This window comes from Hypanus sabinus, chromosome 7 (assembly GCF_030144855.1).
Source record: "Hypanus sabinus isolate sHypSab1 chromosome 7, sHypSab1.hap1, whole genome shotgun sequence".
Taxonomy (NCBI): domain Eukaryota; kingdom Metazoa; phylum Chordata; class Chondrichthyes; order Myliobatiformes; family Dasyatidae; genus Hypanus; species Hypanus sabinus.
The window spans coordinates 50,474,674-50,490,818 of record NC_082712.1 but is presented as its reverse complement, the minus strand read 5'-3'; the positions used below and the strand labels follow the sequence as shown (position 1 = coordinate 50,490,818).

At 40.5% G+C, this 16,145-nt stretch overlaps 1 protein-coding gene across 4 annotated transcripts in view; it reads left to right on the top strand.

The window, feature by feature from the left end:
* The window catches only part of LOC132396773 (receptor-type tyrosine-protein phosphatase delta), a 635,525-nt gene that overhangs the window by 245,892 nt on the left and 373,488 nt on the right, over positions 1-16,145 (top strand). For all 4 annotated transcript variants that reach the window (XM_059974654.1, XM_059974652.1, XM_059974656.1 and 1 more), the window contains exon 3: positions 11,707-11,852. In XM_059974654.1, the coding sequence (XP_059830637.1) occupies positions 11,707-11,852 (146 nt within the window). The remainder of the gene's footprint in view (positions 1-11,706; positions 11,853-16,145) is intronic.

Genomic DNA, 16,145 nt, shown 5'->3' with positions numbered 1-16,145 from the left:
TCACAACTCACTCTGAAACATCACGTCCCAAAGACTTTCATTCTTTTGAATTTTGTCATTTACCCTCTACCATTTTTATTTGCCATTGATTATTGAGAAGAGTATGTGTTCTCTGTTTCTCAGGACTTGAAGTTCCAACTTAAAACCCAACATAAATCAACAAACCTGAACCTATATGTGTACGTACGTAAGTACACACACACACACACACACACACACACACACACACACACACACACACACACACACACACACACACACACACACACACACACACACACACACACACACACACACACACACACACACACACACACACACACACACACACACACACACACACACTCTCTCTCTCTCGCTCTCCTGCTCTCCTGCTAATTTTAATCATCTCCCATTTCTTTTCATATTAGCCCTCTGATTCAAATATCTGAGTACCTAAACTGGTATTGCATTAACTGTGACTTCATGACTTATGTTACATCTTTCCATTTAGTAATGCACCCTTACTATGTCACAAGATAAGAACAGCCCAGAAGATCGGAGGAGACCATCAGGCCCCTGAAGCCTGCCCTACCATTCAATAGAATCTGTGCTGTTCCCTAACTCCTGTGCCAGTTTCGAATAACCCTCAATTTGTCAATCAGTCAAATATTGGTATCTATTGCCATCTTAAGTATTTCTAATAATCCAACCTCCACCACCCTAGGACTACAGAATTCCAGAGATTCTTTCCCTTATTGCCAAGTGAAGAAATCTCCACGCACCTCTGTTTTAAATGCCCGGCCCTTGTCTTGCAGCTATGTCACCCTCCTTCCTGGGTGTCCCATTACCTTGTAGTCACGTGTTTTATTATTCACAGATGCAGCGGGAAAGAAGATTTGTTTGCCTTCCCTGCTCTGTGACCAGATGTTTTGTGTGCTCTGTATTATAGAATCATCTACATCCACCACTCCTCTTGTTGATGAAGTCCCCTCAATGCTAAATACTTTGGAAGTAAATGCAAGGAACTGCGGTTTTGGATTCAGTGTCAATCTGTATTTAAATTTTATTATTTAGCATTCATTAATTCACTTAGACTTTGCAGCATAAAAGCTTCCCCTTTTGCCAAACAGCTTGTGCCATTTGTACGTTTCAACCAGCTATACAATAATATTCTGATGTGTAATATATTCCAGAGTACTGTTGATGTTGTATGATTGATATCTGTGAGTCTGGGGATCTTAAGACAGGGTTGCTTGGATTTTCCTAATCAGACTCTATCACATTGCAGATAAATCATTTACCTTAAAGGTCATGCAGCTAAAAAATTGTGGAAAATTTGCTCTGTCATCAGAGTACAAAGTATGATTTTTTCACAACTTAACTTAGAATCAGGTTGAATATCAACAGCATATGTCATGAAATTTGTTAACTTTATGACAGCAGTACAATGAAATAAATATAGAGAAAAAAACCTGAATTACTTTAAGTATATATGTGTGTGTGTATCAAATGTTTATATAAATATTTAACACACACACACACACACACACACACACGTTAAAATAAGTAGTGCATAAAAACAAGACATAAAAAAAGTAGTGAGAGAAAAAGATATCTGTGGTCAACTTGAGCAGCATGAAATTCGCAATGGGAGAAAAAGAGAAGTGCAGCTGGATTGACTGGAGCAATAGGTTGCTTGCAGTGAAATGGTAGCCCTGCTGATTGGGAGTATTAATTCCAGCCTGCTAACCTTACCAGTTAACTGCACACACACTGCACTAACAGCTATGGTAGTTAACTTTTGTGTGCAGCAGGTACCATGGAGTTTTTATCTGAAAAGAATTACATTTTCCACTCACTGGCAGCACTCTTCCATGATAAAATAGGAAGGAAGATGTCTTGTTTGTTGGTCTTTGTTTACTCATTTGGGATGGCCCACATCCAAAGCTCACTTTACTGATAGAGTCCCCGTAATACTCAGGATTCTGGCAACATCACACAAGGTGGGAATTTCATTGCACACTGGTGTAGATGACAAGAAACTCATCTGAATCTAAATAGGAATCTGATCTTGAGGTGTACAGAGCAATCTTGTGGTCCATGTGCATAGTTCCCTGAAAGTGGCTGCTCATGTTGAAAGGGTGGTAAAGAAAGCATATTTCATGCTTGCCTTTATTAGTCAAGACTTTTGGGTCCAAGAGTGTTGAGACTCTGATTAAGCTGCATCTGGATTATTGCATTCAATTCTGGTTTCCCCATTGCAGGGAGGATGTGGAGGCTTTGGAGCGAGTGCAGGGTGTGCCTGGATTTTAGGCCGTGTACTGTGAGGAGAGGTAGAGTAACATATGGAGTGTTTTCTTTGTAGTGGTGGAGGCTGAGAGAAGATCTGACAAAATTCATAAAATAATGAGAGATATGGATAGTGTAGCTGTTAACTTTTTAACCAGAGTCAAAATATGTAATACCAGGAGGTATGTATTCAAGGTGAGAGGGTGAAAGTTCAAAGGAGATATGTAGGGCAAGTTTGTTTACACGGAGAGGTCTGTGCCTGGGATGCATCTTGACAGTGACAAGACAAGAGAACAGCACAGTTGAATCTTCCAGCATATTGTGTAGTATAGAACACAGAACAATACAACATATGAACAGGCATTTTGGCCCACGATGTTACATGAACGTAAGTAAGTTGATGACACTTAATCCCTTCTGCTAGCACATGGTTTACATCCCTCCATTCTCAGCATATTCATGAGACTATCTAAGAGTCTCTTCAGTGCTTCTATCATGTCTGTGTCCTTCACTGCCTCTAGCAGAACATTCAAGGCAAACCTTATTCTCTGTGCAAAAAGAAATTGTCCTGCATATCTTCTTTGAACTTTCCTCCTTTCACATTAAATAATCCCCTCTTGTATTTTACATTGGACCCTGGGGAAAAAAATACTCTATAATGTCTACTCTGTAATTGCCCCCTACAATTTTATAAACTTTTATCCGATCTCTCCTTAGCCTTCACCGCTCCAGAGGAACCAACCGTAGTTTGCCCAACTTCTCCTTATATCACATACCCTCTAATCCAGTCAGCATCCTGGTAAACTGCTTCCGCACTCTTGCTACAATGAGAAAACACCTTACTGAGACAGTCCTAGCAACTTCCTACCAGGATCACCCGGTTGAGAGTCTGAGCAGACAATCTGTGTTCAGGCTCATTTCACTATACACCTGGAAAAATCTTTGCCCTCTATTAAAGCAAAATTGTATAAAGATTTTTTCACCTCTGTATAACAAATACCAAAAGAACTTGCAAATGTAGGTAATTACTGATAATTAATTTTGTTAACAGCTTCTGAGAAGATAGAGTCATCAAGTCATAAAACACAGAAGGTGACCCTACTAGTCAATGCTGACCAAAATATCCATCTAATTTAGGCCCATAAACAGAAATTGGAATTTGTTTATTATTGTCACATGTACCAAGATACAGTGAAAAGCTTATTTTGCATTCTGTTCGTACAGATCAAATAATTACAATGTGATTGAGGTTCAGCAAGGTAAAACAATAGCAATGCAGATTAAGTGTAAAAACCAGTAGAGAAAGTGCAGCAAGTCATAAACACAAGGGATTCTGAAGATGTTGGAAATCTAAAGCAACACACAAAATGCAGGAGGAATTCAGTAGGTCAGGGAGCATATATGGAAATGAATAAATAGTTGACGTTTTGGGTTTTTCATCAGGACTGGAAAGGGAGGGGGAGAGAGGAAGGAATGCAAGCTAGAAGGTGAGAGGTGAAGCCAGGTGGGGGGGCATGAGGGGGCGGATGAGAGGTGAAAGGGAGGTGATAGATAGAAAGTGCAGTGCAGGTAACAATAAAGCACAAGATTATAACGAGGGAGATTGCGAGATTGAGTCCAACTTATTTTATGAGGAAACCACTTAATGATCTTGTAACGGCAGGGCAGAAGCTGTCCTTGAGCCTGGAAGTACACACTTCCAGGTTTTTATATTTTCTGCTCTATGGAAGATTCAAGAAGGCAGAATATCATGGGTGGATGGAGTCTTTGATGATGCTGACTGCTTTGCTGAAGCAATGAGAAATAATGAAAGGGACCATAGAGAGCAGCTGCTTTCTGTGATGTGCTGAGGTGTGAGCACAGTTTCCTGTGGTCACACACAGAGTGGTTCCTTTACCAAGTCAGTATGTATCCAGATGGGGTGTTTTCTATGGGGCATTGATATAAATTGGTAAGGGATGACAGGGTCTTGCTATATTTCTTCAGTCTCCTGAGGGAATACTGTGGAGGTGTTGGTGAACTTTGTTAGCCATGGTATCCACATGGTTGGAGCAGGACAGGCTGCTGCTGATGTTTACCTATGGAACCTTGAAGCTCCATATTGAAACCTTTCCCATTCATTACCTGTCCAATTGTTATTTTTTAATGTTGTTATTGTACCTACCTCTGCCATTTCTTCTGGCATGTGTCCAACGTACTGATCCCCTCTCACCTTAAATCTATCCCTTTAATTCTTGATTTCCATTTCCTGAGAAAAAAGACCATGTGCATGCAGGTATTTGCTCCTTATTTCTGAATATATTATTGAAGATCTCTGTGCTCCCCTTGAACAGAAGATACCCTTCCTGTGAGTGATGATGCCCACCAAACTCTCAGGGGTAAATCCAGTTTCTTGCTTCCTGCCTTACAGAGCACTGAGACACTCACAGTGAAGGCAGTGCCTGGAGGAGCGCTGGTGCTGGTGTGTTCAGTGTAAACTGATAGGAGCTTAGGAGAAGGCAACAATGAGAAATCCAACCATGAATGCCTAATGCTTGTGAAACTATGTGGCGCTATAACATGGAGCCCAAATGGCACAGATGAATTTTGCCAGCTTTTAAAACCATGCCTGGAAGCTGGTTGGCCAGCTGTCTTCAGCAGATGTAGAAGTAAATGAAGTCTCACCTTGTGAAGTAAAGTGTCATTGGAATCTGGATCTCACTGCCTGAGGAGATTCTGGAAGTAGGCACTCTCACGACATTTCAGAAGCAACAGGATGAGCCCTTGAATCACCAAGGCAGAAAAGGCTGCGGACCGAATGTGGGTGAACGGGACCGGAAAAGATTAGTTCAGTAACCAGTAAGGCTATGATGGGCCAAGTTTCTCTGCTTGCAAATCTATGATCCCCCTAATGTATCAGCAACCTTCTGTCCAAAGAATAATGTGAAATAAAACCAAAATCTGAAGTCGAAGTTGAGCTTATGCTCATATGCACAAGTACATGTCTACACGGGTGCAGAGAAAAATTACTAGCAGCAGCACCACATGTACACAGAATCACATTAGCAGCATTTACAAGAAAAACAAAAACTAAACTACCCATTTTTACAAGAAAGAACACAATTAGAATAAAAGAAAAGCAACATCCATTTGAGTGCAGAGTGATCAAAGTGTTAGTGTGTTGCTAAACCGTGTTGATTAGGGTTGTGGCTCCTGGTTGAAGAACTGAACGGTTGAAGGAAAGTAGCTGTTCTTGAATGTGGTGATGTGGAATATGAGGCTTCTGTACCTCCTGCCCAATGGTAGCAGCGAGAAGATGGCATGGCCTGACGGTGGGGATTTTTAATGATGGATGCTTCCCTCCAGTTGATATTGTTGATGATGGGATATATTGGGCTGAGCCTGCTGCTCTCTGCAGCTTCTTACATTTGTGTGTGTTTGAATTGCCGTACCAGACTATGATGAAACCAGTCAGGATAATTCCAACAGCACATCTATAACAAGCCGTAACCTCCTTAGAAAGTGAAGCTTTCATTGAGATGCATCTGTGCTCAGCTTTAATTGCTTATTCCTGTTCTAATGTTCCTGGAGCCCATTTTCAAAGTGTATGACCAAAGTTCAGGGTAGAAATTGGAAAGCATGAGGGGCAGAAAAAATACTCGGCACCAGCACTTGAGATATTTAAAGCCAGTCCTGTCATTGATCATCAGTACTTCCAGAATTATTGTGCTGCCTCCTTAACCCAGTGTTATGGATCCCTTGGTGAGTGAATTGTCAAAATGCTGAATTAGCTTTCTGTTTTAATTGAAATTTGAATTCATGAAAAAGAAATGTTTTTTTTTATCAAGCTTATTCTTATCTAAAGCAAAGTTTCAATTGGATTGTTAATGAATAATTAGTCGGCAGAAACTGGGATGTGGTTGTAAACTAGAAATGCCACAGTAGATGGAAGCGATTCAAATTCAGTCCGAGAGAATCAGATAAAGTGATACCAAAGTGAATAAGGCTTTTTTGAGTATTGAACTGTGAATGGTTGAACAATCCTATCCCCTTGAGGAGCTATGTATGTGAGTGTAGAGACAAAGTGCACATTGTTTCCTTTTATTCCCAGTTGCTTCAAATCACTGTGCAGAACGGTGTTAAGCTAGTTTGACCAGGTGCTGTAGGGAGTGATTGCTTTGTACATTTGAGCAAAGTAAGGCATTACACCATAAGTCATTTCACGAGTCACATTTGAACCATAAACTGTACACTTGCTGCGTTTTGTAAGTAGAACTCTAAAAGTGGCTGGGAGTGGGGACTAATTGGCTGGATTCCTGCAGAGGTTGCAGTCATGCCTCTTCTGGGGTGTTAAGTGTGAAACAAGGATTTTGCTCCCTAACATTTTCCACCCTCAGCCGTTCTGCAGGTCTTGCTTTTGTGAAGATTAGAAGTCTGGTTCATTGATAAATCAAGACCGAATCCTTTGATTGTCCTTCTACAACACATTCCTGACAGCATCGAAGCTCAGCTCAGTTCATTCAAACAGTGGACCTGATACATTCTGTGTTGGTCAAGGGAAGCAATAATGTAAAAGAAAATCTTCTTTGACTCAAGTCTTGGATAATCTGATTTCTGAATTGCAGGGCATGTGATGTGTCAGATGACTGAATTTATACACCAGTGTGTTTTAAAATTTATTTCCCTCTCACTAGCTATTGACCAATCAAAAGATTGAAAATTAGTGTAAGGACTAGGCATATGATGCTTGGTAACCTATCACATTGGAAAAATTCGTGGTGGGTGACCGTGAGCAGTGAACTGTTCCAATTGCTCCCACACTCCTTGCATCATTAGTCAGGGAAGGTTATAAATAGCTGCTGGTAGTCTATCAACACTTGCAAGCTGATATTTCAGCATGAGCTATTTACAGTCCAACCACTAAAGTTCAGGACTGGGTCAAAGATATTAGAACACATTAGTACTTATTTTTATCAGCTTTAATGCAGTCAATGAAGAAAGTGAAGAGCCAGCATGAGGGTGATTGGGCTATGGGTCATGGGTTGAAACCTTGGTGGAAAAACAAGCTCCAGTGCAGCTGAGTAATACTTGCACCTCCTGCAACAGCCCCCACCAGCTGTACCTGTGTGCATCAGAGTCGGTCAGGGCAGGCAGCATTGGAGTGGGGTGGGAGAGAAAACCTTAGCCTGTCATGTTAGGGCAGTTCAGAGCAACCTAATCAGACGAGTGATAATTTTGGCCTGAAAGCACATTGCCAATCTGTTTAGGTGGTCTTAGTTTGAATTCAGAATTGGAGGTAAATAAGTGGAGGGAAATGGTCCCCTGCTTGGGACTGAGAATATTTTTTTTTAAAAAAAGGAATAATGAATAAAGGAACAAAAGAGGAAAACAAATAATACAGCAAAATATTTAGATTAACAGATATGCACTTCTGGCAGTCTAAAATACATTTCTGTGATCATTGATAGGCACATGATTGCGCAGGAAATGGAGGGATGTGGATATTCTGTTGGCAGAAGGAATTGGTTTAGTTATGCCTTTAATTACAAGACTATTACTAGTTTTATTATTGTTTAATATTTTATTCTAGTAATTCTTAATTACTAGACTATTATTCACTTAGGTATGTGTTTAATTGCTAGTCTATTACTAGTCAGACACATTATGGGCCAAAAGGTCTGTTCCTTTGTTTTACTGTTGTGTCCTTTGTTTAAACTTTTGTCAAGTGACCAGTTTTATTCTCATACTGATAATACTTGACAAGAAAGATACTTTGAGTTTATTTTACCAATAGCTTTGACACATTCATTTCAGACTGTAACATTTTTAGCACTGTACATAAAATAATATCACATTGGTGGTGATGGCATTATCACAACTAATGTGGTTTTAGTACCATTTGAGGTTTCTCCTGCATATTGGGAAACTTATGCTTGGTATGAATACGCAGCTGAATAACTTAATCAGATTATTGTCACCTTTGTGTTCTTCATATTACCTATTCCTCAGCAAAATTGGAAAGTCTTAAGGAAGTTCTCTTCCCTTCTCCATCCATTTCAGACAAGTCACAGAGGTGATACCGCAAATGCCACCGGACAGTACCGATGGTCTAATGCAGAAAAGTGTTTGTTAGTTTGGTCCATCAGTGACCAGAGTCAATGAGTCATCAATCGAAGTTAATGCAAATTAATCTTCTCACTAAACACTGTGAAATTAGCAAGTGCTGGAAGCTGGAGTGTTTAGAAACTTACACAAAATGTAAAATTGTTTGATTGAAATTGGAACAGCATTAACCAAGCTATGTGACCCATAACTTCTGCTCCACTAGCAGTCTCCACAGAAACACAAAACACAAAATTCTGAATAATAGACTTCCCACTTTCTCCCATTGTTGCTAATTAAATATAAACCCTTTACCCTAATTTCTATTATGAACTAATAACTATCAGCTTTTATTTAACCTTGTTTTTTGAGATGTCTTGCTTATTTTTTACTCGTTATTTCTGTGCAGCCTCAAATTAATTTCTTCTTCTTCTTGATGTTTAGTTTGCATGCATAGGATATTAGTGGGGTATGGTTGTTCATGAGAACATCAGAAAACAGAAGCAAGGGTAGGTCAGTCCTTCCCTCGATATGCTCGACCATTCTACGTGATCATGGTAGTCCTCCTGTCCTCATCTCTGCTTTTGTGCCACTACTCCATTGTTCTCAATTCCCTGGTATTTCAATACACTATATAGTTCCTCTTAAGATTCTTAAGCCCGCAATCCTCTCTCCAAATGATGTTACCTTCACATCCATCTGGGGTAGAGAACTTAAAAGATTTACCGTGACTTTCTGGGAAGACAATCCTACATAGCTCCATTTTCACAAGGTTAATTCCTGGGATGTCAGGACTGTCACAAGGTTAATTCCTGGGATGTTGGGATGTAAGGACTGTCTTACGCAAAGAGGTTAGAGAGACTGGGCTTATACACGCTGGAATTAAGGAGATTGAGAGGGGATCTGATTGCAACATATAAGATTATTAAAGGATTGGACAAGATAGAGGCAGGAATTATGTTCCAGATGCTGGGAGAGTCCAGTACCAGAGGGCATGATTTGAGAATAAGGGGTAGGTCATTTAGGACAGAGTTAAGGAAAAACTTCTTCTCCCAGAGAGTTGTGGGGGTCTGGAATGCACTGCCTCGGAAGGCAGTGGAGGCCAATTCTCTGGATGCTTTCAAGAAGGAGCTAGATAGGTATCTTATGGATAGGGGAATCAAGGGATATGGGGACAAGGCAGGAACCGGGTATTGATAGTAGATGATCAGCCATGATCTCAAAATGGCGGTGCAGGCTCGAAGGGCCGAATGGTCTACTTCTGCACCTATTGTCTATTGTCTATTTTAAACAACTGCCCATTAATCCTATAATGATGATATAATTATGACCCCCGGTATGCAATTTTCTTACTGATTGAAGCATCTCAACATCTACCCTGTCATGCACCCTAATGATTTTCTATGTTTCATTAAGATTACCTCACTTTCTATAAACTCTGTTTTACTCTGTATTCCCTTGACTGATAGAGTAATGTGTATTGCTCCAGGGTTGAGATCTTGCAGGCCTCATTCTCTGCTCACATGGATGTTGCAGGACCTCAGTGACTGATTTTCTATTCATTCAAATTAGTGGATTAAGTAAAATAGGCACCTTCAATCAGGGTTTTACATCTGACTCAACCCTGTGGGGAGCCCACGTACGTGGATTAAACTTCCTGAAATCACAGCAAGATCTGACGTACCAATTTTATCTAATACGCAATCAAGTCATTGTCACTTCTTCATGGCGATAGTGCACTCTTTGGATTACATTGAGATCATGTTCCAGATTACAGTGTAAAATTGTTGGGTTCATTGGAGATGAAATTAGTCAAGATTAAGGGTCTCGGCCCGAAATGTCAACTGTTTATTCCTTTCCATAGATACTGCCAGGCCTGCTGAATTTCTCCAGCATCCTGTGTGTGTTACGCTGGATTTCCAGCACCTACAGAATCTCTTGTGTGTGTATTTTACATGGACAGATTGTGTATTGGGTTGCAATGGTAAGAAGTATTTAGTTGGAACCAAGTTGGATGGTATCAGACATTCCTTTCCAATTTCTTGTGCCTTATTTTGGAATGTAAGTAGGGCACTGAATGCAGCATCCATTATCAGGGACCTCCACAACCCAGGACATGCTCTGTTCTTGCTGCTGCCATCAGGAACAAGGTTCAGGAGACTCGGGACTCACACCACCAGGTTCAGGAACAGTTACCAGGCTCTTGAATCAAAGGGGATACTTCATTCAACTTCACTTGACCTATCATTGAACTGGTCCCCTAACCAATGGACTCACTTTCTAGGACTCTTCATCTCATGTTCTCAATATTCATTATTTGTTTGTCTGTTTATTTATTCAATTGTCTGGTTATTTAGTTTTTTTGTATTTGCCAGGTTTGTGTGTTTTATACACTGGTTGAGTGCCAAGTTGGTGCAGTCTTTTATTGATTCTATTATGGTTAATATTCTGCTATGGATTTATTGAGCATGCCAGCAAGGAAATGAATGTCAGGGTTGTATATGGTGACATGTATGTACTTTGATAATAAATTTACTTTGAACTTTGAATGCACTCTTACAAGTTCCTGTTGGTCTTGTTAGGCTAGCATCTTCCAACATCCTGTTTTCTTTATCATTACTGCTTTATTGGACTTTGCATTATTTGAAAATTTTTACTGTTTTGTTTGTTCTTTATTGCATTTGTGACTTGGTATAAACATTTAAACGCATGTTGGCCAGCATGTTAGAAAGTCTGAAATATTTTCCTGTTTCTGAGGCGCAGTTGTCTGAAACATCTCCAAATTTATTCTGATTATCATTCAAACCATTTAAAATTGAAATGCGTCAGGTATTTGCAGACAGCAGATTTTTGACTGGATTTAGCATCTCAGCGTATCTCACTTGCCTGGAGATATGAAGTAAAAGCATCCCCACTAAGCCCAGAGTAGTAAAAGATCGCTGGTATAAATAACCAAAGTCCAAATGTAATGAAGCAAGAGGCTCTTCAAATCATATTAATAAATCCAATGAATAAATACAATCAATAAGTGAGTTTGAAAGTTTCAAAAAATCAGACTAACATTGAAAAGCTACGTTGGATACACAAAATCATCACCGATCCGAAATCTAAATGTGCTCATAGACTGCTTTTAGGCCCTAGAGAGTTCACACTGCACAATATTATATAAAATATAAATAGATTTGCTTTCATGGGCATGAACTTAAAAGAATGCAGTTGGGAAAGAAATTCCCACAAATCTAGGAGACTGGTGATTTTATTGTTAAACCTGTTTAATGAAATGTAGCATTGCTTAGCAACTGAGACTTAAGTTCTTGAGGAATCTGATTTAATGCTATTTTCTTTTTTTTATAGCACCACCAAAGTTTACAAGAACTCCCATTGACCAGACGGGAGTCTCAGGAGGGGTTGCGTCGTTTATCTGCCAAACCTCTGGAGATCCGAGGCCGAAAATTGTATGGTCGAAAAAAGGAAAGAAAGTCAGCTCTCAGAGATTTGAGGTATAGTATCTAACTCACCCATTTACCATTGAGGAATGTACTCTGTAAAGAATCTCCCTTTGAACCTCTTGCTTTGTTCCTCCACTGGAGCGGAGAATCAGATTTCGTATCACTGTCTTAGATGACTTTGTGACAGCAGTACAGTGCCACAATGTATCATTCAATTTTAAGGATATTATTTTTTTTCATCTGGGGTGTCTAGGGTTGCAATTTGAACTTGTGGCAATCAGTAATAAGAATAATTGTAGTTTTTGCCCAATTTACAAATCTTGCAATATTGGGTGTGGAGATTTTCCTAATTCACTGTTATTATAAGTGTATTTATTATTACTTCCTCACCATTCCTAAACCTCTCTGGATAAACACCTCTTTGTTTGAGCTATGCATTAATTTTGCAATTGTAATGTCTAGATAAATTTTCAGCCTGTTCTCGCTCAGTGGAAATGTTGCTGTTGCTGGGTGTTCTATCATGATAAATTCCCTCATTCAGAAACATGTGAATCTTGCTGCAGTCCTCTCAACTTTTAGCTAAAAGTGGTTCATTTCATTTCAATCAACTCTGTTGCATTCTGTGTGCTTTTACTGTTGCTATTTTTTATCTCAGTGGGTAAGTGTGCTTATTTCTTTTTTTCTGTATCATTGCTCTCAAATACTGTGCACAATTTTTATAACCATATATAACAATCACAGCACGGAAACAGGCCATCTTGGCCCTCCTAGTCCGTGCCGAACCCTTAATCTCACCTAGTCCCAACTACCCGCACTCAGCCCATAACCCTCCACTCCTTTCCTGTCCATATACCTATCCAATTTTACCTTAAATGACACAACTGAACTGGCCTCTACTACTTCTACAGGAAGCTCATTCCACACAGCTATCACTCTTTGAGTAAAGAAATACCCCCTCGTGTTTCCCTTAAACTTCTGCCCCCTAACTCTCAAATCATGTCCTCTAGTTTGAATCTCCCCTACTCTCAATGGAAACAGCCTGTTCACGTCAACTCTATCTATCCCTCTCAAAATTTTAAATACCTCGATCAAATCCCCCCTCAACCTTCTACGCTCCAATGAATAGAGACCTAACTTGTTCAACCTTTCTCTGTAACTTAATTGCTGAAACCCAGGTAACATCCTAGAAAATCGTCTCTGCACTCTCTCTAATTTATTGATATCTTTCCTATAATTCGGTGACCAGAACTGCACACAATATTCCAAATTTGGCCTTACCAATGCCTTGTACAACTTTAGCATTACATCCCAACTTCTGTACTCAATGCTTTGATTTATAAAGGCCAGCGTTCCAAAAGCCCTCTTCACCACCCTATCTACATGAGACTCCACTTTCAGGGAACTATGCACAGTTATTCCTAGATCTCTCTGTTCCTCTGCATTCCTCAATGCCCTACCATTTACTCTGTATGTTCTATTTGGATTATTCCTGCCAAAATGTAGAACCTCACACTTCTCAGCATTAAACTCCATCTGCCAACGTTCAGCCCATTCTTCTAACCGGCATAAATCTCCCTGCAAGCTTTGAAAATCCACCTCATTATCCACAACACCTCCTACCTTAGTATCATCGGCATACTTACTAATCCAATTTACCACCCCATCATCCAGATCATTTATGTATATTACAAACAACATTGGGCCCAAAACAGATCCCTGAGGCACCCCGCTAGTCACCGGCCTCCATCCCGATAAACAATTATCCACCACTACTCTCTGGCATCTCCCATCTAGCCACTGTTGAATCCATTTTATTACTCCAGCATTAATACCTAACGACTGAACCTTCTTAGCTAACCTTCCATGTGGAACTTTGTCAAAGGCTTTGCTGAAGTCCATATAGACTACATCCACTGCCTTACCCTCGTCAACATTCCTCGTAACTTCTTCAAAAAATTCAATAAGGTTTGTCAAACATGACCTTCCAAGCACAAATCCATGCTGGCTACTTCTAATCAGATCCCGTCTATCCAGATAATTATAAATACTATCTCTAAGAATACTTTCCATTAATTTACCCACCATTGATGTCAAACTGACAGGTCTATAATTGCTAGGCTTCCTTCTAGAACCCTTTTTAAACAATGGAACCACATGAGCAATACGCCAATCCTCCGGCACAATCCCCGTTTCTAATGACATATTAAAGATCTCCGTCAGAGCTCCTGCTATTTCTACACAAACTTCCCTCAAGGTCCTGGGGAATATCCTGTCAGGACCCGGAGATTTATCCACTTTTAAATTTCTTAAAAGCGCCAGTACCTCCACCTCTTTAATTGTCATAGGTTCCATAACTTCCTTACTTGTTTCCCACACCTTAGACAATTCAATATCCTTCTCCTTAGTGAATACCGAAGAGAAGAAATCATTCAAAATCTCTCCCATCTCCTTCGGTTCCACACATAGCTGACCACTCTGATTCTCTAAGGGGCCAATTTTATCCCTCACTATCCTCTTGCTTTTAATATAACTGTAGAAACCTTTCGGATTTACTTTCACCTTATTTGCCAAACCAACCTCGTATCTTCTTTTAGCTTTTCTAATCTCTTTCTTAAGATTCCTTTTACATTCTTTATATTCCTCGAGCAATTCCTTTACTCCATGCTGCCTATATCTATTGTAGACATCCCTCTTTTTCTGAACCAAATTTCTAATATCCCTTGAAAACCATGGTGCTCTCAAACCTTTAACCTTTCCTTTCACCCTAACAGGAACATAAAGATTCTGTACCCTCATAATTTCACCCTCTATTTCTCTATTACATCCTTCCCATAAAACAACTTGGCCCAATCCACTCTCTCTAAATCCCTTCGCATCCCCTCAAAGTTAGCCTTTCTCCAATCAAAAATCTCAACTCTAGGTCCAGTCCTGTCCTTCTCCATAATTATATTGAAGCTAATGCTATTGTGATCACTGGACCCGAAGTGCTCCCCAACACATACATCTGTCAGCTGACCTATCGCATTCCCTAACAGGAGATCCAACACTGCCCCATCTCTAGTCGGTACTTCTATGTATTGTTGCAAAAAACTATCCTGCACACATTTCATAAACTCTAAACCATCCAGCCCTTTTACAGAATGAGCTTCCCAGTCTACGTGTGGAAAATTAAAATCTCCCACAATCACCACCTTGTGTTTACTACAAATATCTGCTATCTCCTTACACATTTGCTCTTCCAACTCACGCGCCCCATTAGGTGGCCTATAATACACTCCTATCAGTGTTACTGCACCTTTCCCATTCTTCAATTCCACCCAAATGGCCTCCCTAGAGGAGCTCTCTAATCTATCCTTCCAAAGCACCGCCATATGATTTTCTCGGACAAGCAATGCAACACCTCCTCCTCTGGCCCCTCCTACTCTATCACACCTGAAGCAACTAAATCCAGGAATATTTAGTTGCCAAACACACCTTTCCTGCAACCATGTTTCACTAATAGCTACAACATCATAATTCCAGGTATCAATCCACGCTTTAAGCTCATCCACCTTTCTTACAATGCTCCTAGCATTAAAATAGATTCATTTAAGATACTCTCCATCTCCTCCTCTCTTTCCATCCCTAACAATGCATTCAAATTTATTATCCTTTTCTTTCTTCTCCCCTACATCTTCGGGCTGAGCGCATCCCTTCTCCATCACCTGCCTTTCCTCCCTCACACACTGTCTATTTACTTGCTCCACTGGTGAACTAACCTCCTCTCCCATAGTCTCCTCAAATAGTCTCCCGCCCCCCCATCTTACTAGTTTAAAGTCCGCCCTGTAGCCCTAGCAAACCTCCCTGCTAGGATATTGGTCCCCCCACGATTCAAGTGTAACCCGTCCTTCTTGAACAGGTCACTCCTGCCCCAGAAGAGGTCCCAATGATCCAGAAACTAGAATCCCTGCCCCCTGCTCCAATCCCACAGCCACACATTCATCCTCCACCTAATTCTATTCCTACTCTCACTGTCGCATGGCACAGGCAGTAATCCCGAGATTACTACCTTTGCGGTCCTTCTTCTTAACTGCCTTCCTAACTCCCTATACTCTCGTTTCAGGACCTCTTCCCCTTTCCTTCCTATGTCATTGGTACCTACATTTACCACGACCTCTGGCTCTTCACCCTCGCACTTCAGGATATCTTGGACGTGATCAGAAACGTCCGGAACCCTGGCACCAGGGAGGCAAATTACCATCCGGGACTCCCGGTCACCTCCACAGAAACGCCTGTCTGAGCCATTGACTATTGAGTCCCCTATTACTATGGACCTCTTTCTTCTAACCCTACCCTTCTGAGCTA